At 34.6% G+C, this 26545-nt stretch overlaps 1 protein-coding gene across 4 annotated transcripts in view; it reads right to left on the minus strand.

Annotated features, from left to right (window-relative positions):
* The window catches only part of AXIN1 (axin 1), a 211180-nt gene that overhangs the window by 130665 nt on the left and 53970 nt on the right, over positions 1-26545 (minus strand). For all 4 annotated transcript variants that reach the window (XM_074197015.1, XM_074197018.1, XM_074197016.1 and 1 more), the window contains one exon: positions 22395-23363. In XM_074197015.1, the coding sequence (XP_074053116.1) occupies positions 22395-23272 (878 nt within the window). In that variant the 5' untranslated portion in view covers positions 23273-23363. The remainder of the gene's footprint in view (positions 1-22394; positions 23364-26545) is intronic.

Genomic DNA, 26545 nt, shown 5'->3' on the forward strand with positions numbered 1-26545 from the left:
CAGCTCCTCAATTTCTATTTGTCATCCCAAAAAGAACTGCTGGAAATATTTTTAGCACATGGGGATCCGTTTCCCTTTTTATGACCTCTCTGGGATACAGACCTGGTGGTGGGATTGCTGAATCAAAGATTATGCACAGTTTTATAGTCCTTTGGGCATAGTTCCAAATTGCTTTCTAGAATCAGTTCACAACTCCTCCAACAATACATTAGTATCTTTTCCCACATCTCCAACTTTTATCATTTTTCTTTTGTCTTATTAGTCAATCTGATAGGTATAAAGTGATACCTCAAAGTGGTTTTAATTTCTCTAATCACTAACAATATGGAACATCCCTTGAAACACCTTTAGAGAGCTTTGATTTCTTCATCTGAAAACTGCCTTCATATCTTCTGATCAATTATCAACTGGGGAATGAATTGTATTCTTATTTCTCTCAGTTCTCTATATATTTGGGAAACGAGACCTTTTTCAGAAACACTTGCTGTAAAAATTGTTTTCCAGCTTTTTGCTTTCCTTCTAATCTCAGTTGCAATGGTTTTGTTTGTATTGCACACACTTTTTTTTAAATTTAATTTATTTTTTTTGGCAAGGCAATGGGTTTAAGTGGCTTGATCAAGACTACGTAGCTAGGTAATTAAGTGTCTGAAGCCAAATTTGAACTCAGGTTCACCTGACTCCAGGGTCAGTGCTCTATCCACTGCACCACCTAGCTGCCACTGTATTGGACACTCTTAAAGGATTTAAGGGGAAAAACAGATTTGCAGCTTCTTTGCTATGAACATGATTCAACAAAGCAGCAACCTGTTGAGTGAAGAAGTTGTTGTTTACACTGCCCAGAGTGACAACTTAGGGAGAATGCAGGGAGTTCTGGTCTGTTCTAACAAGATGCTGATAGCTGAACGGACAACACATAATTAAGGAACCTGGATGCACCTGTTTGAATTACTCAAAGAGCCAATATAATAAACTTTGAAGGTCTCTAGCATAATGGAACTGGCTGTCAAAAAAAAAATTGTGTTATATTTCCTCAGCCCCCTTTTAAGTCTAATTGTGAGTTTAAACAGTTTGGCATGGTTTCATCATTTTCAAAGTAGAAAAGGACAAAATTGGTTCAACAGGAAAATGATAAGGACAAGAGGGGTAGTAACTAACAGAGCATCAGCTTTGTGGTTATGAGTTGTCCTAACTACATAGTCACTAATGCTAGGTTTGTGTAACTGTGTAGAGTGTAGTATATTATATCATTATCCTTATATTGAGTAACTGTGAAGTCATAATTACTATTTATTTTGCCTTATCCTTCTTGTTTTATATGTAAGAGCTAATGATATAATTGTGATTGATTTTGTGTATTTGAGAAGTACATCTATATAGGCTCATGAATTATACTGGTCAAACACACACACACACACACACACACACACACACACACACACACACACTAGACCTGCTAATGTGAGATATACTAGTAAGAGGGTAGGTGGTATAAGTGATGTTGATGATGATGTTTGTCCTTCATTCTCAAAGAAGACCATGACATCAGGATAGGTGATGCCATGACAAGTATATGAACTAGATCTAAGTGAGGGGGAGCTGTCCTAAGTCAACAGCCTCACTTTCTCCTTCAGAGTCATTTGAGTCTAGTGACCAGAAATGAATCAGGACAACTGAAGAGGCCCTGGAGGAGAGGCAGAGTTAAGTGACTTGCCCAAGGACACACAGCTAATGAGTATCAAATGTCTGAGGCTGGAACTCCCATCCTCCTGACTCCAAGACCAGTGCTCTATCTATTGCATCCCTTTACAGTCTCTGTGGTACAAGTAAAATAGTCTAGAGAGCTTTAGTCAAGACTATAAAAATATGTATACATGTTATTATCCTGATTAAAATGTAAGATACTTTAAAAAGCAAATGTTTCATTTATGTTTTTGTACTCTCAGAGCCTAACATAATTGATAAATATTTGTTTACTGATTTGCTAAAGAAAAAAGTATGCCTTCTGGGAAGCTATAGAATAACTAAGAGAAAAGTTAGAGGGGGATTCTAAGGAGAGGGGCTCCAAGGTCTCATTAGCAATCATTCAAATGACAAATTTTTGTAGAAAATTAAAATACAGAAACAATGTAAAGATTGGCAAATTGCCTTCTGTGGGGGGGGCAGAAGTAAGATTAAGGGAAAAATTGTAAAACTCAAAATAAATAAAATCTTACAAAGTGGGAAAAAAAGTAGCTTACATTATCCTAGGAGGAAATTAGATATATAAAAATAAATACAAAATATAAACAAAAAAAATTAATTAATTAAAATACAAATTATACATAAACCCTAGAAAGCTAAAGACAGAACCCAATTATGAACCTCACTCATGTTTTTGGTATATGCCAGGACCTGGAGGGGCTTGGAGGTTAGGGAATGATAAGGTTACATTTCAAAAGTCACAATTTATTAGTCTAAGTTCCCCTTCTTAGTTTCTTCCAATATAAATATATGGATAAGGGTTTCAGCAGTATGAGGATTGGGGGAAGAAGGGGAATAACACCATGGATAAATGTTGAGGAAGGAATAAATAGCCCATTATCAAAGAGAAATAGAATGATAGATGTGATAAGCTCACAGAGACTGAGTTAATTGTTATTCAAGGAAAAAGAGTAATAAAAGGCCTTGTAATCAATAAAATGGTCTATTTTATCCTGAGAACAGAACAAAAATAAGAGCGGATCAGTGACAATGGGGAGAAATTCTGAGGAATAAACAGACTTGGGATCACAAATTTAAGAGCTGAAAGGTGCCTTAGAACTTACCTACATTTTACATATGATATACTGAGGACCATAATACTTTAAGGACTTGTTCACTGACACAGGATTAGAACTGGTTCTTTTTCAACTATGCTGTGTTACCTTTATTAAGAGCTAGATATTCTTGATAAAATACAAGATAAGGTCTTTTACTGAGAAAAGGTACAAGTCACAATGTCATGTTAAGAATTGGAAATTTAGGCTACCCAACACTATCTCCTCATTTTACAAAAGATAAATTTAGGCCAAGAGAGGGTTATTTGTCTAGGTCACAGAGCTAATTAATTGGTGTCTGAGGCAAGAGCTGAACCCAGGTCTTCCTGACTACTCTACTATATTATGTTTATGGGAACCTGAGGAGAGGGAAGGCTTTAGGAAGTTGTTACAGGAAAAGAATGAATAAGGATTGTTATGTGTCAGGTGAAGGACCAGAAGCTGGATAACATGAAATTTGAAACTTTCAGTTACATGACTTCCTCCAGCAACATTCAGCAGCTTGGGAATAGAAGTAGAAAAGGTAGCATAGTAGATGGTGAAGGTGCTTTGGGGTAAGGACTGGCAGGGCAGAAATGATGGGGATACAAGTTTGCAATAGATTCAAGAAAAAACAATGATGACTTGAAAAACTAGTTAACTACAGGGTTAACGTTAAGCCAAACACAATGTAATCTGACAGTCATCCTAAAAAGAGATAATCCATACTTTGGAAATGATTTGGATCTAAATCCTCAACAATTCCAAACTGCTGAGGCAGTCTTTTCATCAGGTGTATAAATATTGCAGGCATTAAATGTCAGTGTTTTATGAAATTTTCTCTACAGTGTTAAATAAATCAACATTTTAAAATTTAAATATTTAAAATAATTACACATGAAGAAGCATTTTTGAAATTCCATATTTCAGCTTTAATACATGTCAAACACTGACATATCATTCAAAGGTTACTAAATCACCATCTAAGTTCCAAGTACTCTAAGCAGAAGCCACACTACACAGTCTTCACTACACTACACCACACTACACACAGGCTTCAAAGCACAACACTTCACCTCTACCACAAAAGCCCTTACATAAAACAAGTTCCATATTTCCAACTCAAATCGCTGAATGACAGAACTTTCCAAGTCCCAGACTGAAGCCCACCAACTTTATACAATAAAGAATAAAATCACTTTCAAAATACAAACTAACAAAGGCAGCTAGGGGGTGCAATGGATAGAGGACAGGACCTGGAGTCAGGAGGATATGAGTTCAAATCAGACCTCAGCACTTAATAATTACCTGGCTGTGTGACCTTGGGCAATTCACAACCCCTTTATCTTAAATAAAAAAAAAAATACAAGCTACACTTACAATTCTTTGAAAAAGAGCTGACTTTTACAACAAATCCTAGTCCCGCCTCTAGGTAAAAGAACCATAACCTTTTTTTATGTCAAGAATCACCTTTCACAATCTAGTGAGGCCTATGGACCCCTTCTCTGAATAATGTTTCTAAAAGCACAAAGTGTGTATGATTACAAAGAAAACTAATTATATTGAAATACAATTACCAGCTAGGTGGTGCAGTGGATAGAGCACCCGCCCTGGAGTCAAGAATACCTGAGTTCAAATCCGACCTCACTCAGTCATTGACACCTAGCTGTGTAACCTTAGGCAAGTCATTTAACCCCATTGCCTTAAATAATTAAAAAATAAAATAAAATAAAAAAGAAAGGCAATTATCAAAATAGAAACAAGTTCATGTGCCCCAGGTTAAGAATCCCCCAACTCTAGTTGATCTGTTCAGGTTGATGCTGGAACATAGGCTGAGAGCAAAGAGTGGTTGTCAAAACTTGTACTGTCATTGACAGAGTCCTAAATGAGTGATCAAAGCACCACATTCCCTGGCATGGCTATAAAGTGCTTATATAAACAAGATTTTGGCTGCCAGAAATCATGTAGAAAGTATAAGAGGCAAAACAGGAAAAAGGAAAATAATTTAAAAGAACAGTTCCCAAGTGAACTGTGGGAAAAAGGACTAAAGCTAAGGACAAAAGGACCTACCTTACAGAAAATAAATTTGACATTGAGATACTATACAAAACAAACTTGAAATTCTTAGATCTAGAAGTAGTTTGCTAACTTTGACTACTTCAGAAGTTTATATAAGAAAAAATAAATTGTTATTAAAAAGCAAAAGGGTCTCACAAAAGTAAAAATGAATTTATTTCAATTGTACCTCTAGAAAGCAAAAATTGTTTCAATATTAGCTGAGGGAGAAATGTAAATTATATTATTCAATGGAAAAGAACAAAATAATATTATACTTAATTTTAATTTTCTATCTCTGAACAACAATTTTTATCTAAGACTTTCAAGATTCTATTACTTGTCAATTATTTTGACAGACTAAGAAAGTTTTCCTGGCTTTCCTGCTGCTTCTCTTTAGAAAAACTCTTGGATCAAAGAGTAAGGGGGGGGGGGGCGGCGGCTAGGTGGCAGCTAGGTGGCGTAGTGGATAAAGCACTGGCCTTGGAGTCAGGAGTACCTGGGTTCAAAACCTGGTCTCAGACCTAGCTGTGTGGCCTTGAGCAAGCCACTTAACCCCAATTGCCTTGCAAAAACCTAAAAAAAATTTTAAAAAAAGAGTAAGTAGGTGTTTTTCTCTTTGAATTTGTGTCTCTCAATAAGATGATCTAGTTCCATTATTAAAAACTCACTTTAAAGTAGGTTCCCAAAACCATTTCTATATTTTCAACTGCCTATTTAAGGTGTTCCTTCAATAGCAATCTATTCAAAAACAAACAAATCATTCCCCTACTCTTAATTTCCCTGTTTCTGTACATGGAACCACTATTCTCCAGGCTTCAAAATATGATTTTTTAAAAATTCTTCATTTTTGCTTCTTTGGCTCTCTCACTTTCTATTTCTAATCAGAATCAAATCCTGTCAATTCTATCTCTGAAATCTTTCATATTAATTCTCTCCTTTTCTACTCCCAACACTTAAAGAAATATAGGATTAATATTACAATTTACCTTCTAATTTCTCTCCCTATCTCCAATCCATCCCCCTACATTGCAACACGGCTAAGGTTTCTACTACACACAGCTTTGATTATGACACTTCTTAAAAACTATCAATGGTTTTCCTGTGCCTTCCAAATTACAATATCTTAGCCCCACATTCAAGGTCTTCTACAATCTGGTTCTAACTAATCTTTCCTAACTTTCCCAGTCTTATTTCATATTATTTTTCTTCATGTACTCTTAACTATTAATTTAATGATCCTTCCCAACTAAAGTACTTATTCTTTTGTTTCTCTACTTAACTCTTTCCTCCCCTTATTCCTGGAATTCATAAGGTCAACTTTCAACCCAATCTCTACCTGCTAAAATCTAACACACATCTTTCAAGATCCAACTGCAGTGAAGCACTCTTTTACAGCTAAAAGTAAATCTCTTTCCTCAGTTCTTTTATAGTACTTTATACTTCTGGGCAGCTTGGTGGCACAGTGATTAGAGCACTGGCCTTGGAGTCAGGAGGGCAGGAGGACAGGAGTTCGAATGCAACCTCAGACACTTGATACTTACTAGCTGTGTGACCTTGGGCAAGTCACTTAACCCTGAAAGCCTCACATCCAGAGCTATCTCCAGTCATCCTGAGTCATCTCTGACCACTGGACCCAGATGGCTCTGGAGGAAAAAAGTTAAGACTGGCAACTTAACAAAGCATCCCCTCACTTAAATTTAATTCATGTGCTTGTCATGGCATCAGCTCCCTGATGTCATGATCTTCTTCGAAAATAAAGAACAAAACATTAGAAAACTTCTATGCACCTATCAAATGCTGCTTTTTATTATAGTATGGGTTCATATTTTATTCCATTTAATAAATTCCCTGAAACTAGGAATCATGTCTCATTCATATTTATATATAACCAGTATATAATAATATTCTTATTACCAAACCATATTTATTCCTTCATAAAATTCCAAGTATCTTGAAGAAGCATGGCCACATGAAACTGCTCTTCAAGGCTAAGCGCCATCACAGGATGATTCCTCACTTCTTTTCTTGTCAATATTATGCTTTATAAGAAAAAGTAAGAATGATATCTATTAAAAAAAGAAAGATACTCATTTATGATTCACAGAATCCTACTGAATCTGACCATATGCTCAGTATATATGCAAAGGGCAATAACTGCTGTCAGCAGTAACTTAAACTTCTTAAAACTCAAATGTCATTAGAAATAATCTGAATTTGAAAAGATCCACATGTACAAAAATATTTATAGGAGATCTTTTTGTAGTGGCAAAAAATTGGAAATTGAGGGTATTCCTGTCAATTGGGGAATGGCTGAACAAGTCATGGTCTATGAATGTTTTGGAATATTATTATTCTATAAGAAATCATGACTTTAAAAAAACATGGAAAGACCTGATACTGAGTAAAGTGAGCAAAACCAGAATGTTGTACACATTAATGGCAAGGTTGTGAACAGATCAATTATGGTGGACACCTCAAGCTCCTCTCAACAGTTCAGTGATGAAAGACAATCCTGAGAGATCTGTTATGGAAAATGACATCCACATCCAGGAAAAAAAAAAAACAAAAAAACAATGAAGTCTGAATGTAGAGCAAAGCATACTACTGATGTGGAAGACATTGGTGGTACTGCCATAAAGATGAGAGTTCTTAAAGTGAAAAACTCACAGAGTAATCCTGGAGGTGGAAAACCTCAGGATTTTTATTTAACAAGCCTGCAAAGTTTACAGATTAAAACTTTTTCTTGGTGAGATAATAAACCACTTGAGGACACCTGAATTACAAAGTTCTACAAGAGTGCCTGAAGGAAAGAGAGAAAGGAAAGCAGTAATAAGAAACTGGCTGGGCTTAGAGTCCCATCACATGAAGCAGAGGTCATAGTTCTCTAGGGACAAAGGCCAGCAGCACGTGCTTCTAGCTTAGAAAGAAAGTGGCCATCCTGCAAAGAAGAAAAAAAAAGAAAAGAGGTTCTCTTCTGATAGACCTTGCTTAAATGCATTTCCAGAGTGGGTTGGACAAGGGCAGTACTTGGGGAATGTTTTAGCACCTGACTCCAGGTATTCTCCAATATGTATGCCACAGGGGCAGCCCTCCAGGAGTGGCTAAGATATCACTCATTGGGCATGGGTGGCATTGTAAGCACTATGTCCCAAAGGGCGTGATCTTCAAGTCCAACATAGTCATGTCCTGTGCCCTGCTTCACTAATGTTCACTTTTTAAATTTTCTTTTACATTTTTCCTTCTTTTACATGTATTTTCCCCCTTTAGTTCTAATTCCTCTTTCTTAACATGACTGATATGGATATATATTAATCACATTTGTATATGTATAACTTATACCACATTGTTCACTGCCATTGGGAAGGGTGGTAGAAAAATGTCAGACTCATAATCTTGCAAATGGATGAATGCTGAAAATCATCTTTGCGTGTAATTGAAAAAAAAAAAGGAAATTCCTTCTTCCCTTCACAAGATATATAGCTGAGATTGGCTTCATATAGTAATATCCATAGAGTAACTACAAGAACAAGAGGTCTTCAATATAAATTAGCTAAAGAATCTTATATGCCTGGTAATTTATAGGCAGTGTGATTTAAAAAAAAAATGAATGCTAGGCTAGGAGTACAAATAAAAGAAAATCTACATTCAAATCTTCCTTCTGACACTCTCAGCTATGTGACCTGGGGCAATTTACTTACCTCCTGAGTAGGCAACTTCCCAGTTTACAATACAACCTTTTACACTCTGTCTTCTCTCTAATCCAACACAATCCCTAGCATATAGGAGATGTTTAACAAATGTTTACTGATTGATTCAAGCATTTCCTGGAACTTAACAGAGACATCAAATACTTTCAACATTAAAAACTCAACAATTTTGTGCCTCCAGAAGACTTTGGTCTTGCCAAAACACCAACAACTAGCTCCTATTACTGAGGCTCCCCTATAAATTCAGAGCACTATTCCCCACCCTCTGCCATCTCTTCAAAGAGTTGGAAGATTTGCAGAAGGAACAATGACCATTTTGGGACTGCTTAATGAAATGATCAGTCACGGAAATAAAATAACACTATTCTCCAGGGTTAAAAAAAAACCCACAGTGTCCTTGGGAAAGTCCCAGGTATAGGGGCAGCTAGGTGGTGCAATGAATAGAGCACTGGCCCTGAAGTCAGGAGGACATGGTTCAAATTTGACCTCAGACACTAAAAAAAAAAATTGCCTAGCTGTGTGACCTTGGGCAAGTCACAACCCCATTGTCTTAAATAAAAACAAAAAAAATTAGAAATTTAAAAAAAAGTTCCAGATGGTAACTCTTCCCACAGTGACACTCTCCCCCCCTAAGCCTCCTTTTCCTAATCTGAAAAAGTAAAAGCAAAGGCAGGTTAGGGTCCCTTCATCTCTAAATCTTCATATAATTAAAATAGAGATAGTCAATCAACAAGCATTTATTAAAGTGCTTACTATGTTCTAGGCACTATGCTAAGGGCGAGAGATTTAAAAAAAGGCAAAATTCACCCCTGTTCTCCAGTAGTTCACATCCTAATGGGGGAAACAAAAATGAAAATAACTAGGTACAAAAAGGATCTGTACAACAGAGTCTCAGAAGGAAGGTCACTAGTACCAGGGGAGACTGGGGCACAGATTCATGAAATTATACAAAGAAAAACATAAGGACAATGAACCATGTATACAGGAATACATATGTTCTGGAATGTGTGTTGTCCCCTCCCCTCCAAGCTGAACCCTGCTTGAATAGCTCAATATGATCAGATCTGGTATCTCAAGGACAGAAGTATTCCTAATAGATTCAGGTTAGAACTCATCCACCCCTTTCATGTCTTCTCATCCATCCTGCATAATTATCACTCAAGGAACAGGGGGTCTTCCTCTAGGTCTTTTAACATTACAGGTGTGCCAGAGTGGCACATGAGCTACATTCTTGGCTCACCTTCCTTTCCACTAAAACATCATTTTGATGACATCTTTTATACCATTTCTGGCATATAAGGTAGTGGTAATATACAAACATCCATCTTTCCTTTGTACTCTGAGTTATCCACTGTTTTTTTTTTTTTAATTGTGATATGAACACATAATTTATAGCAATATAGTATTAAGAGAAGTGGTATTTTAAAAAAAAATCTTTGTTTCAATGAAAACTTGATATTGTTGAAAGTGCTTGGTTATTTCCAAAATATAATCTAGTTCACCTTTTTCATTCTATTCAATTCTAGGATCTATAGTACTAGAGAAAGAGATAGATAAGAACCTCTATAAGTTTTCTGCCAAATGTATATCACAGACTTAGCCATAAGCATTCTTTGATCATGTGGTTTTAGGTTCAGATTGTTAGGTTAAACTCTTTTGAGTTATTACAAATCTCTTTTTAGGAGCTCCTGTAGTATTCTACGAATTTGAACAATTAAAAAAAAAAACTCTAGATAGGAGTACCTGAAGGACCTTGCCAACCAAAGGTAATCCTCCTTCCAGTTGAACATGACACTAATAAACATATTTGATAGGCATTTATGTTCCTGCTTTTGTGCCTCATTTGTCATTAATAATTAGAGGATTGAAGAAAAGCTATTAGTTTATTTCATCTTACCTCAACAAAAATACAGTAGAAACTTGTTGGGGATAAGGTCTTTTAAAGTGACATTTTACCTAAGTAAATTTTTTTTAATCAACTCTCTTACTGTCAACAAACAGCATAGTGCTAGCCTGAAGTAGTTCCTTAAATATTTACTGACAGTTATAGGACTTGGTAATAACACAATAACAAAAATTCATTTGGGAAAAACTAAAGGAAAAGGGAAATGATAAGAAGCAGAGATGAAGGGGAAATAGTACTCCCAGACATCAAGCTATATTATAAAACATCAGGTATCAAAACCATCTGGCATTAATTAAAAAAAATAGAAATAGAGATAGATCAATGGAAAGACTGGACAAAGGACAATCAAATAAAAGAACTCATGGAAAGCTCTATATATTCTTATGTAGCATTAAGTAATCAGTCAAGCCTAATCCTCTGTGTGTGCACATATAACACAAAATGTAAACTGGACTCTATCTTCAATATCAAACTAAAGCCATCCTCACTTTCAAGATAAGGACTATAGGTCCTTTCATAAAGAAGAGATATTGGGGGAAGGGGGAGTAGAAGAGGTTCCCATGTACATTTTATGACCATAAAGCAATGAAGCTGGTTACATAAATCACACATGAAAACCAGTAACATAGTCACACCTAGAATTCAAATAGTGAGGCCAGATGAACCCTGTCCAAGTACACTGTCAAAATTATCACAGCACCCTCAAAAGTCTAAGTTCTACAATTACCGTTTAATGAATAGATTGTTTCAACTGTTTGTAGAAAACTTGATAGTTATGGTCAAACTTTTTAAACTGGAAAGGGGTGGCTGATGCCCAATAATCATAACAATAGTAACAGATGACTTTAAGAATTACAAAAATATTTTTACAAACTCTCAATTGATCTTCACAGAAATCCATGAGTAAGTTATTATCCCCATTTTACAAAGGAAGAAATTAAGACTTAGATAGGCTATGTGACTAAAACCTGATCATATAACTAGTGTCAGAAGCAGAGTCCAACTCATATTTCTGAGTCTCTTTCCAGAGTTTTACTAGGATTAATGCCATTTTCGTTTTTGGGTATGTGTCCCTTTACCACCCACCATTTTCCTTCTCGGTTTAAGGTACACTATGATTACAAAATATTTTCACAGCACAGAAAAAGATTAACTTTCTTTTTAAAAGATGAACAAACTGTTCTCAAAAAGAATGAAAAGAAAAGAAAAAGAAAAAATGAAAAGAAAGAAAATCATAAGACTGTGCATGAGAGAAAAATGTCTTGCATTTTAGTTATGAGTTCAGTATTTCAACTAACCCATAGTACAAGAATATTAATTTATACAGTTGAGGCAAACCCCAATTACCACTGCCTCAACAAAAGTTGATATTAAAAAATTATAACAAAACTCATCTTAACATTAGAAAACCCACTATAATTTCATCTGATCAAATACCAGAGATGTAAATAAGACTATCAGTATCAAGTCAAGATAGAAATTTATAGTCAGTGATACTAACTCCACTGAGTCAACTTTTTATATAATTTATAATGTATTTTCAATGGAATTAATTATTCTCTAATATTATTCTGCCAGGCCTCCTACTTTTATGAAACCAGGTGGGATATGCCTTCAAATGTATTCCTGATGTAAACTTGATTCTTGTAAATGAAATAATTTTAAATGGACTAGTGCAGCTTACTGTTTACAAGACAACTGAAATTTTTGTATGGTGTATAAACATGAATGATCACTCCCAAAGTTTTATTTTATAAGTTGCCTTCCAAGACCAAACTTCTCCATGATACTGCTCATAACTATTTAGAGCAGCTGTTTCTTATTCTGAATTCATATAACATAAGTCTGTTTTATGAAATCACATTTTTGTTATCTTTTTTATTTAAAAGAAAATAATTTCACCATCTAATTAATATTCATCACATGTATATATCATTCATCTTTATATTCATCAATACAGAAAGTAAGGATACTGCTTCTTTTCCATCTTCGTACATGCAAACATAATATTCTATGGGTGGTCACTATATCACAATGACTTTTATCGAAGTCCTAGAAAATTAAATAACAAAATGTGCTTCCAAAACTCTACCTGGATCATTTGGAAGAGAAATGGAGTTGAAAAGCTTGGAGGATGTTTTAAAACCCTTTGAAAACTATTTAAAATCTTTAGGTGTTCAGTTTGTTTTAACACAAAGAACAAGCTTGACCCTAAAGAAGAGATGTTAAAACATTGTCCTTTCACCCTTCCCCTGAACACCACCACCACCACCACCCCCACCACCCCCACCGCAGATAATGGAAGCAAAGAACACTGAATATATTGTCAGAAGTTTTTTGGACATGTTGACTAATTTTGGTTTTTCTCTTTATTATCTTTTTCAAAAATTTGCTGGGGACAGGGATATAGAGGGAATTTTAGGCAATGTAAAAATAAAAGGTATCAATTTTTTTAAAGCAAGCTAAAAGTAATAGAGTTATAGAGTTCTTATATAACTATGAGATCTTATATAATCTTTTCTTATATAATTTTCTTCTGTCCCACTTTGTATATGGAAGTGTTCTCATTTTGGTGACTGTAAAGTTTAGAATTTTTAAAAAAATTAAAGGGGAAAAAACCCCAAGAATTCATCATCAGAACATCCTAACAAACCCATAAAAGTAAAAATAGAGTGTTATTATTATTAGTAATATTAGATATAGACTATACCTTTTCCCCAAAATCTAACACATATAAAAATCTGATCAGAGAATAAGGATATCTTTAACAACCAAAGTGACAAAGATGACAAGAGCAAAGATAAAAATAAAAGTCTTTTGCATATATTTGAATACATTTGGTAAATCTTGTATGCTTTTAATATATAATTTAAACTTTTTTCTTTTAAAATAAATGTCATTTTAGGGAGTCAATATTTAGCCTCTCATAATATTATTTTCATGTTACATATATGAAAGAAGACCAGAAACCTTACCTTAAATGACTCAAAGTCACAAAGAAAGTTATTCAATAGCGGAGTAGGAACAAGAATGCTAGTTACTAGACTTTTCTAGTCTATATACCAATATACCATTTGGGTAAATTCCATTTTCTTTTACACACTTAAAATATTTTGTTTTATTCAGGTATGTTTTATCTCCTCTAATAACCTGTTACCTTCAAAAGATGGTATCTTATTTACATTCCTATCTCTTTTCAATGCCTAAAGGTACTTTTCACTCAATGGGGAGGGAGAATGTTGGTGGGGGGGAAGGGAGGAAGAAAAGATCCAAGAATTAAGACTGGTGATTTCATTAGTTTAAGGAATGATTTGAAAATTCTCTTCCCACCCTCCCCTGCCACCCTCCCCCAGTCCAAATCAATAATTTGCCTATAACTTATGTGACTCGAGAGTTGCCTGGGCACTGGGAAGTTAAAATTTGAGCACATGGTTCCACAGTCAGAATGTACCAGAGGTGAAACTTGATCTACTGCTTTCTAGATGGCTTACCTTGCAGACACTTAATGAAATGTTTGTAGAATAAAGTCAGTCAACAAACATTTATCAAGCTCCTATATAGCCAGACAATGTGTTAAAAAGCCTAAGTAACAAATGGTGAAAGAGACAATCTTTTCAAAAGCAAATTGAAAAGTTCCATATCTAAAGAAAAGTGTTAAATGACTACACAACAGTGTGCTACTGTATTTGATTTTTAAAATGACACAATAGAAGCTCCAGCCTCAGAAGGCAATATAAAGAAGCAATATCGGAAGTGATAGAGAGAACCCAAAATTGGGGAAAACCAGATTGAAACCCTACCTAAAACACCTACTAGTTGTGACTCTGAAAAAATTACTTAATTTCTCATTGTCAAAGTAGCTCCTTAAGAAATCACACAATAGAAGTTGATTTGCATTAGTAGAGGGTTGGCAAAACAGAAGTTTCCAACATTAATGAAAATCAGTGTTAAGACCTAAATAAATAAAAAAAAATCTAAAGGCAGGAGGTGGCAAGGAACAGTGCTTATATAATAGACTACATTTGTGGATTGCTTCAATTTTCTGAAGTTTGAAAAAGTAAAATTATATACAGTTAATGTTATTACTGTTCTTGGATTACTTCTTATGTTAGCTTTAATTCCTCAAAGAAGCTATAGCTCCCCAAAGACATTCATTACTTTTGTATTCCCCACAAGATAATACACAACATAAGACACTATTTAATAAAGGTGTATTTATTATATTCAATAAAGGTCGGGGCAGAAAAGGCAAAAAAGTAAAAGAGTCACTTAGTAAGCAATGGAAAAAACAACACTTCTCTAAGACAGAATGGGAACACTACATAGGTCAGTTTTGTCTCCCCTCCCACCCAGCCAAATGCCACAAAACCTTTTTTAAAAACTATACCTGAGTGCGTGGCATATTGGAAAGAGTACTGGAATGGGTTCAATATACTCAATTTTTAACTCAACTCTGCAACTCTACTATCTATTATCTTGAACAAGTCATCTTACCTACTTAGGTGAGACAGTTCCAGAGTGCACAGAACCCTAGACCAGGAGTCAGGAAGACCTGAGCTCAAATCCAGCCTCAGATATGTGCCAGCTATGTGACTCTGGCCAACTATAAAATGAGGATAACAGTCCCAATTCTGCAGGACTGTTGTAAGGATCAAGTAAATCAATCAATAAATTTTTATTAAATACTTAATATGTACCAGACACTGTATAAAAGCTTATTCTCTTCCCTTCTTTTCCTCTTCCTTAGTACAGTTCCCCCATCTATAAAATGGCAGGTTAGGTTGGACTGGATCTCTATGCTCTTTTCCCAATGAGTGCAAATGTACAAATGGTATCTGCCAAGACTTCTCTTGAACTAGGCCTTTGTTGGGTTAGAGCAGCTGTATCACAAAGGCAGCTTATTATATGAAAAGCTGGAGTAGGTCATAGAGCTGGGATGACAAACAATAGCTGTGTCTGCCTTGCTGCCGCAGGACAACAAAAAAGCTGACTAAGGCTGAAACCTCAATAAGAAAAGAGTCATTCTAGAAGAAATGAGGTGTCCATGATCATCAATTCAGGTGCATCTATACTTGTACTGTGATGGGCAATGACATGCTAATATGAATATGATAGGTTCAGATTTAATAAAGCATGCTTCCTCAAAGTAGCATATACATTGTTTTCACTAGGTTAGGAGAAATTTTCTAAACTACACGTGGAATTTTTTTAAACTTTTAACCTTAGAATTTCATTTACAACTGAGATTATTATTTCTCCCCAAATTTAGGAAATATTTTTCACAAGGAGATAATAAATTGGATAACCTGAAATCTTACATTTATCAAAAGAGCTCCCCCAAAATATAGAAATTGGTTAAGCAGAAAAGTATTTTTCTTCCATTCACCTAATGCAAGAGTAATGGAAAAGATTTGTCTTAGACTTCTCCAAACAAATATTCATTTCTGGGTTGAGATCAAATATGAAAAATTTCCACCCAAAGGGAAAACATCTGAGAAAGTTATGAAGAAGTGAGAAAAGAAGCATAGAATGGAAATAGGTTTTCATCTTACACAGTAATCACTACTATAAACACTCTGGGCCAGGAAACACTACCTCATAATCAGTATTCTCCAAGAACTTTTGGATGAGAACATACTTCATAGAATAGACCTGAGGTAAGTTCAAATGTAATTTAATGAGCAAGATGACTGAAAACAAAGATTTAATTATCTTCTCCAGAATCCCACAGCCCTAAACACTAAGGCTGTTACCTAAAAATTTTGCCAATATTCATTCAGCATGGTATAGTGAAATGAGCACGGGATCTAAGTTACAATTCTGCTTATTAGTTGTGGGCAAAATATGGGTAAGATAACAATCTCTGAGCCTCAATTTCTTCATAAGGGTTTTAAGTTTGGAGAATACTAGGGGTTCTCTAGAGTTTTATATGATTACGAATAAGGAAAAAAACATGAAATTATTCACTGTAATGTTTAGCTGCCCCAGTTTCTAGGTGGCGCAGTGGATAAAGCACCAGCCCTGGAGTCAGGAGTACCTGGGTTCAAATCCGATCTCAGACACTTAATAATTACCTATCTGTGTGGCCTTGGGCAAGCCACTTAACCCCATTTGCCTTGCAAAAAAAAACCCCACCTAAAAAATAAAAATAAAAAAACGAGAAACTAAATTTATCTAACAGTCAGGGAATGAATGAACAATAGTATAAGAATAATAGTATAGGAATGAAATATAAACTGCCATATGCAATGACAAATATGAGAAACATAAGGCTTATATGAAGAAAGCAAACCTAAATATCGAAAATTACTATAACATAAATGCAAGACAAAAAAATTCAATAAAAAATCAAGTCAAATTTTTTAAAATGGTAATATTTTATCAAGTTTAGTACACATTCTTTTTGCTATTCTCTGAACTATAGGACAGGTAAGTGATAGGTATTATCAATAGCAATCACACTTTTAGGAAGTTTTTAAATAAATACTTTGGAGGTTGTAATGGTTTGAGTATTTCTTGTATCAAAACAAAACATCTCAATAAAAACAAGCAAATAAATCATAAAATTAAATGTGGCATCTCTGCAATAAAAAGAATGAAGCTTTGAAAAATTACATTGAAAAAGATTGCTGCTTACTCTGCCAGGCACTCACTACACCAATTGGTTTTGCTTAATTTTTTGTTTCAAGCTAGGTCCTTGAGAAGAAAAAGTATAGCTAGCAAAGACTTATATAAAACTAAAAGGCATCAATAAAACGCCTTAAAAAAAAAGAACCGAGGGTCACCTCCACACTAAGATAAAATACTGGGGCAAAACTTTATTGAAGGCCATTTATTTAAACTATTAAACTATAATGACAGTCCCAAAAAAGGGAACTTAACCCCTTCTCCCACAACCTGTATGATAAAACTTGGATTGGTGCTCTGTCTTGCCTTGAAATTCTTAAGTGATAGGAAACATGTTTGTCCATGTTCTATTCATGCTACAGATACAAAAGTTAAACTCCCTTTTCCAAGAATAGTTCAATTAGTCAAATAATAAGCAATGATGTACTAAATACTGTGCTAGGATCTACAAAATACTAGGAGCAGTACTAAAATGTAAGCCATTATTCCTTTTCTCAAAGATCTAAAAATCTAATTGAAGAGATAAGACTAAAATACCTGATTCAATCCAATAATAATGAGAAAAATAATAAGATGTATAATACAAACTATAAGTTTTGTAGTTTTAAACTGACAAAAATGAATGAGGTAATGCTTCAAGAAAGTCAATTATTGTTTCAAAAAAATTGAAAACATTATTACCCATTAAAAATAATCATTTACAATATGCCACTATACTTTTAAGGAACTAGCTGCAGTTTATTATTATATTTTATTATTTTTTATAGAAAACAAAAGCATCTTAACACTGAATTATTGCTTTTATTTTTTCTTTTAATCCATAATTCATTGTCTATTATTTTCTTCTTTCATCTTTTTAAATTTTCTTCTGAACCTATTTTTAAAACTCCAAGTAAAAGCCAGCTAGTCAATTTCAGTAGAAGTAAATTATGCTTATTTTGAAAGCCTACCTGCATCAAAATTGTTCAGATCATGAAGCAATAGTTATATTTTTAACTAATCTCAACACACCTCTCTTTACCATCATCTCATACAAAGAAATGCTTGACTCTCCAATAGATATTCACTTGAAATACTAGGCAGGATGTCAGAAATTCAGTCATTTCTAATAAATGGATCTCATCTTTGAGACCTCATAATAATAAGAACTATTTTGATAAGTTCATATGCTACAAAATTCTTAGTCCACTGGAGTTATCTTAGAACTGAAAATGATCTTAATCACACAATACAATTCAAATTCCTTTTTTAAGATGAACAAATTAAGGCACAGAAAAGCTAAATGATTTAAATGTTATCACAGTGGGAGAGCCCAAAGGGGGGAAACAAACTCAAAACTACAATATATTTAAGTTGCAAGGTTAATGGTCAATGGTTAGACTAGAATCTTTGCAAGAAAAGACTATCTTGGGGAGGCTAGGTGGCGTAGTGGATAAAGCACCGGCCTTGGGAGTCAGGAGTACCTGGGTTCAAAATCTGTCTCAGACACTTAATAATTACCTAGCTGTATGGCCTTGGGCAAGCCTTAAACTTAACCCCATTTGCCTTGCTTAAAAAAAAAAAAGGAAATTGCTGATATTCTGTTCAACATCATTATACTTAGTAATGAGGGTCATCTCTTTTATAGGAATATGCCTATGGGGGGGGGACTTCCTCCACCAATGCAACTCACAATCTTTTAATGTTTTCTCATTCTGTGCAGTTCTTATAACTTTTATTAATTACTCTATATAGAAATGTGCCCAAAGAAATCACCTTCTGGTTCTTTTATTATTTTGGGAAAACCAGAGTCACTCAGATTTGTCCATCTGTTCTTGTTCATTGTTATATAAGTATGCTGTACCAGGGGCGGCTAGGTGGCTCAGTGAATAAAGCAACTGCCCTGGAGTCAGGAGTACCTGGGTTCAAATCCAGTCTCAGACACTTAATAATTACCTAGCTGTGAGGCCTTGGGCAAGCCACTTAACCCCATTTGCCTTGCAAAAAAACCTAAAAAAAAAAATAATAAGGATGCTGTACCTCCTTATACCCAACATATATCTGTCTTACTATTCTCAGGGTGATCTACAATTCTGATTTTATTGAGAAAGTGAAGATCCATAATTCTCATACAACTAGCATTACCAAGAAAATATACAACATTTAAAAGATCAGCTTCTGAAGTACCAATCTAGGATTACAAAATCCTCAAGCTGTATTTTAAAATACCCAAATATATAAGATTATTCATTGCAACCCACTTCAGTTTCTAAAAACATCATCATTGCCATTATCATTATAATCATCAGTAAAAGAATTACTGATTTTAAATCTATCAATCAATACACAGACTGACTTTCAGAGTTTACCTCCTTTGGGTCAAATAAAGTAATGTTTCATATATACTAATACATTCACAACATCATTTTACTTGGTGGCAAAAACTGAAAACAAAATAAGTTTCTAACAATTGGGAAATGACTGGGGGGAATGCAGTATATAAATATAACAGAATATCATTGTGCCCCAAGAAACAACAAATATGAACAATTTGTAGTAAAATGAAAATATCTGTTGATCTGAAATAGGGCAAAAAAAGCAGAGCCCTAAATAATAATGACTACAGCAACGCAATGAAAACTATAAGAGGCATCTGAACTAGGACCAAATTCCATGACCAATCTTGGTTCCAGGGAACAGGTGAAGAAAGGTATTACACTCCTTTTGACTTTATGGGTGTGGAATATTGCATAATCAGATAATTGCTGTTTTCAGTGATTTTACTCAACCATTTTTCTTTGTTGCATCTGAGGATTCCATGGAGGAGTGGGAGGGGGAAGTAAAAATGGAAAGAAATTAATGACAAATGCATAAATAAAACTTTTTTCAACCAACCAAATGATATTTGTGGCAGCACATATAATTATCAAGGTCACATTCCTACATATAAAATTGAACACTGTGGCTTAAACTTTCTTTGAAACTTTTTTTACAGGACATTTGTTCAAAGACTCCATTAAATCTATTCCATGAATGCTCATCAACTAAATATAAGATTTTAGATTCTTTGAAACCATAAAGATATAAACATATTATCAAATTATGACCAAAGGAGGAAAAAAAGTAGTTCAGAAATTAATTTCTGGGTTATCTTACTCAGCTTATTACCAGAATAAGTTTAGGGTAGATTGTCTTTTAGTATCTTCAAGAGGCACAGGCCTTTCCTTTTCCAAGACTTAACAGAGAAAGCATGCACTTAGAAGGTATTCAAATGTTTTCTAAATTTTAATTACTTGGGGGGGGGGGATGGCAGAGGGGAAGATTAAGTAACAGGGTCACACAACTAGTGCCCGAGACGGATTTTGAACTCAGATCCTCCTGACTCCAGGGCAGCATATTCTATATTAACCGTCACTTACTTTTGAAATATTATGAGATTCTCTATAAAGAATATAAATTTTAGTCTAGTTTCTCAGGGTAGTGTGATATTAGACAAGTCACATCCTATCCCTAAATTCTACTTTTTTTTTAAAGTAAAATGGAGATGCTGGACCTGATCATCTGTAAATTTTGTTCCAATTCTAAGCTTCTATGTTTCTAAGGAGAAAAAGAATTATGATTAATTTGACAACAAAACTATCTGTCACAACTAGTTTAAACCTAACTTGGAGAAGCAAAATTAATTCACAACTAAGAATTTAAAGATATACCAAATATGAGGGATCATGAATCACAAAACATTAAAACTAAAAGCCAGAGAGAATAACCAATGGTTTGTCCTGAATTGAGTGCTGCATGCTTAATCATTTTTTCTTGTCAAAGTTTTCTGTTCAACTCTGTAAGTTTTCAAGGTTTTCAAATTAGTAAAAATTTTAAAGCATGACAATTTCAACCTTGAAGGCTATTTTTCTTTTTTTACGTTTTTGCAAGGCAAATGGGGTTAAGTGGTGTGCCCAAGGCCACATGGCTAGGTAATTATTAAGTGTCTGAGACCAGATTTGAACCCAGGTACTCCTGACTCCAAGGCAGGTGCTTTATCCACTACGCCACCTAGCCGCCCCTTTGAAGGCTATTTTTCTGGGAATTCTGCATCCTACTAAATAAATAGCCTTTTGTTATAAGAACCAAAACTATATTTCAAACAACTATTCTACAAGTATCTTAAGTAAGTGTTTAAACGTTTTGATGCAGCTAATCCTGTACATATTAATAAGTAGTCAATTTAACTATACTCCAAGAACCGATCAAGGTTTTTCATTAACTACTCAAGAAAAGTCAGAAGACTTGGGAATTTGTTTTTCATACTTCTGATTGAACCAGAAGGGTTTCATAGGAATTTCCATCTTTCAAAGTTTCATACACAAGTCTTTCCTTATAATCTATAGGAAAATAAGTGGGAAAATGCAAGTACTCCAATATATTCAATAGACCATTTTCCATAAACAGAAATAAGTTTTCACTCCAGAGATTAAGTAAAAGGACAAAATCAGAAATGCTTCCAAAGTAACACCAACCTGAACATCAAACATTCAGTTTTACCTACTGGCACAACTTGCCCTGGGGAGATTTTTAAATCATGGTTTCAAAATAAAAAAAAAAACAGCTTAATCAAAATTTAAACATGTTAATATTAGACTGTCAATAGTGCTTAGCCAACATCATTTAGCCAACATCTTGATGGTAACAAAATGAATTCTCTGCCTCCAAATCTTGCAACAGAAGCCATAGAAAACTTGCAAAATGCTTTTTTGTGACAGAAAGTTCTCCAAAGTGCTGTAATGTTTTTTTAACTGAACGTTACCATATTTATGTAGCATCCACTCATCACATAGGAACCTCAGAACTATTCTTTTTCCAAGAAAAGGAATCTTGATATATCAAAACATAGAGTAAGTAAAATCCAAATTCCAGAATCAACACCAGAATTAACAATGAAATGTTATCAGGAAATATTACCTGGAAAATTCATTCTCACTTGCCCTAAGATAGAATGGCTATTTTAACCGTAAAAATTTACTGTCTTCTATAAAAATGAGTACTGATTTATTAATGGCAGTGTCAGTGTGTCACTAAAATGACTGTCAGCATGAAAATTCTTTGTCATCAGTAAGTATACATTTTAGCTCAACTCTTAAATACAAACAAGAGATTTAACATTTCAACAGCAGTTGAGGCAGAAGTGAAAACAATATTCAATATAAGGATAAAAAAATACAAAGTACTACAGTTCACTTAGAGCTGAAATTCACCAAGAGTTCCCAATCAACCCAAAGAGCTTTTCCTAGCTTGTTTCTTAGATTTCAGAAATCAGCACAGAACATGAAAATCACAGTTGTAGCTTACCTGAATTCTCTGCTTTCATTGTATCTCCTATTTGATGAGGCCCGCTGGGGTGCTGTTTCCATTAGTAACTTCTGAGTTAGCCTGCTAGATGGAGCTGTATCTCTGCCATTATCCTCTTCAGTGTCTTGCTCACATTTCCATTCCTCATCTTCATTTAAAGTGGGCAAATATCCAGGTATACCTTTCCCTGTCCCTGACCCAGGGCTCTGATCACTAAAGATTTTAGGGCTTTCCAAACCCGTCCTCGTGTATTCCAAATAAATATCTGATTTAAGGAACAAGGGGTAGGTGTTATCCTCCATCATGGATTGGACCTCAGTTTGGGCCTGGTCAAACATGGCAGGATCAATATGTTGCTTCATGATGCAATCTTTTATGAAGCTCTTTGTAGCTGGTTTAGTCTGACGAGATACAATTCCGTTATTATCAAGAATATATTTTCTGTAAATAGCTTTTGCCAACTTAAGCCTCTTTTCTTCATTGGAGTCGCAGGGCTCCAATTTCCTAAAGCCACTGCAGGCAAACCAGAAGTCTAGCAAATCTGCAGAATCTTCTTGCTTCAAGAAAGTCCTAAATAGATTTATTCCATCTTGATCATCCAGCAAAGAATGCAAAGATTCAGCCCATTTCAAATATGGGGGTGTAGGTGAAGCACTTCCTTCAGGCTCATACCCCAAATCCAGATCTGATCGTCTCGGGGTGGCTGTGGAAGTTTCACTTTTAATCCCATCGCCTTTCCCAAAATAAAAGCTGTGGCTGACTGGCCTGGGATCTGTGGAAACCAGTTCACCTTCCTCACCAGGAACTGGGGGCCTGGGAGCATCTTCAGTGAAGCTCCCCCCAAGGTCCAAGGGGAAACCCTGTTCTTGGACATTCATTTTGGGGCTCTGTGTTCGTCAAGGGATAATGATTGCAGCACCCTAATCTCAGTACACCAGTACTTATAGTTCCAAAGTGAATCAATCTGTCCTGTTGAAACCATTAAGAGGACAAGGATTAGGAAAAGTAGTCCTGTAGAAATGCAGCTACTTAGGTTTTGTTTTGTTTTTTTACAAGACAAGACTACAGTACCCTGCCCTCCCACCACATGGACTGAAAATAAAGTGTATCTCAGATTTTCAGCAAAATATTTATATTTTAGTTTGTTCATTTTTTGCTCCACTCTTTATATCAATGAACATACAATGCTTTAACTCAATTAAATGAACTAATTAGCTACTTAACTATAAAATTATTCTTGTAACTAAATTTCATAGACATTTGTGTGTGTGTATATATATGTATATATATGCACATATATATTTCTATATCTGTACAAAATTATGTGTGTGTGTGTGTGTGTGTGTGTGTGTGTGTGTGTGTGTCTTGAAATTTGGACTAAGGAAGGGATATGCTTGATAGTCTTAAGATTAGAGAAATGTCTCTCTTCATAAGGAAAAAGCCTTCAACTACAAAAAATTTGACCCTAGCCCCATCAAAACCCATCTTCCCCAGTCCATCTCTGCTAAATACTATTTTACATAGCACTTGCTTTTTTATAAACTTTTTTAATATATAAATTAGAATATTTACTTTATTTTTTAAAAGAAAAAGCTTAATATTCTTTGCCAGTAACATCCAAATACATACCATGTATTTCCTACGTATCATAGAAATTTTGCTTAGAATTACTTACAAAACTTGTAAATTACAAATTTCATTAAGCTCAAAAAAAAAAAAAACAGAATAAAATAGAAATGTGGTAACTGCTACTGGTAGAAAACAGAACTGCAGTCACTTTTTAATATCCTTCTTACCAGAAAAATAATTATTGTCAGTAACTGAGGGCTCCCTAAGCAACCTGAAGAATTCCAACAGGGGGGAAAATCATTAATAAAACAAAATTAAGATATGGCTACTGGCTAAGGAAGTGTCTCATCATTAATTAAGTAAAATTAAGGTTTAGCTAGTAGCTAAAGGAAGTGTCTCTCATGACCCAATTCCGTATTTTGATAACCAAATTATCATATACTAGATTATAACAAGCTGTTACTAAATATCTGATTAGCTTTTATAGACCAAGATGCTAAAAAAAGACTCCCTCTCTAGCTGTAGCTATTTGCAAATGGATAACAAATTCTTTAGGATTCTTTAGCACTTTCCTGATCTACACGAGACATCTAGTGAAGACCAAGTTCACCAGTGCCACCTATTCTGGTGCTAAGCCAAATACTAGGTTGATGACTTGTAAAATTCCCATGTGGTTTGACCACATATTTTTTGAACATTTTAAAGTGGGTCAAGTGCTAAAAGAGAGATCATTGCTTTACAAAGCAGATCTCAAGTAAATGAACCATGGCCACAGTCTTTAAAAATCATGGTTGGTCCAAAAGAAAATTAGGTAGCCAGGACAAAATTTTAACACTTTACATTATATAAATCACTTTCCTCACAACAACCCTGTGAGGTAGGAAATACAAGAATGAATTCCCATTAAATTGATGAAAAAACTGACACTCGAGAGATACCGAAATTTGTCTAAAGTTAAAAAGCTAGAAAGAGCCAAGATTATACAACCAAGTCCAATACTCTTTCTCTTTCTCCAGTACTATGTTGTTTCTTCTGCTCCTTTCATTCATTTGTATGGCTCTCCATGGGAATCTATATTTATGAGGGTATCATTCTGTTTGCCTGAGATAGAGAACAGGACTTACAGATGGCTAGGAGTGAGTGCCACTGATAAATGTGTGTGAGGTCACAATTATATGACCCAAATGGCATTTCTGTTACTAATGATTTCTAAAAAAATGATTGGCTTTGCTATAATCTCCATCTCAGCAGGAACAGTCAATTTCTTAAGGTCAAATCTCTCTATGTTTTGGTATCCAGCTGCTCAGAGACCACTTCAATTGAAAATTAATTTTTTCAACCAGTTCACATTTACTGAGCACCTGTGTGCAAAAGATTTCTCGGGGTCTACCAATATGTAATGCACTATTGTCCACAATGCTTTCAGGGCCAAGGCAATTAGCCACAATGAATTAGAATACAGTAGACATACTGCAATCTCAAGAAATGTCTGAACAAAATTAATTTTGAAAGTGAAATTGCTAAATTACTCTCTAAAATGTTTGACAACTGTATGTTGCCTCACAATACCTTTTTCAATATATTATTACTGACAATTAATTTAAAATAGGATTTTATGATTATGTGTTTTATATTTATTTTATTATTTGGTTGTCTCAACAACCATGTGAGGGAGGCAGTGACAGGATTATTATCTCCACCTTACAAATTGGGAAACTGAGGATCAAAAAAAAGTGAAGTGACTTGCCCAACATGAAACCAACATGTCACAAACTTTTAGCAAAAGAGCTTAGAATCTTAGCTTCTCAACTTCTAATCCAGTTTTTCCTACCATATCACCCTGATTTTCTATATCATTTTCTAAAATTTGTATTGCAATTTGTGTATATCTTATTTTGTATTTGTTTTCTACTTGTGCCCCATAAACTGTGAATTTAAGAGGTCCTCAATAATCTTACTTTTTTTACAATATATCAGTGCTTTGCACATAGTTGATAATCAACAAAATATTTTTTAGCTCAATGAAATTTCTGAAATATTTAACTTTAGGTATTCCTTTGTATTAAAGATCTTTTAGAGGGCGGTGAGGTGGCTCAGTGGATAGAGCACCAGCCCTGGAGTCAGGAGTACCTGGGTTCAAATCTGGTCTCAGACACTTAATAATTACCTAGCTGTGTGGCCTTGGGCAAGCCACTTAACTCCATTTGCATTGCAAAGACCTTAAAAAAAAAAAGATCTTCTAACTTTTTTGGACCATATTATGGTAACAAAATTAGTATCAAATGTTCCATTATGAAGCTGAAGCTGTTTAAAAATCAATACACTAATTAAATGTCTTTATAAAATACATCAAAACAAGAATGGGATAATGAAACGAACAACAGGTGAGGAATCATAAGACCTAAATTGTAGGTGGTTTGGCCACTAATGAACTGCATGATCTTGGGCAAAGCACTTAATTACTGGGGTCTTCAGTTTCCTCATCTTTCAAAAGAGGGAGTTGGACTTCCTCTTCTTTTTCTGCTCTAACAATTGTGCTAAACTTATCTTTCTCCACACAAATGAAATATTTCGGATTCTTT

The sequence above is a fragment of the Macrotis lagotis genome, chromosome 8 (genome assembly GCF_037893015.1).
Source record: "Macrotis lagotis isolate mMagLag1 chromosome 8, bilby.v1.9.chrom.fasta, whole genome shotgun sequence".
NCBI classification, from domain to species: Eukaryota; Metazoa; Chordata; class Mammalia; order Peramelemorphia; family Peramelidae; genus Macrotis; species Macrotis lagotis.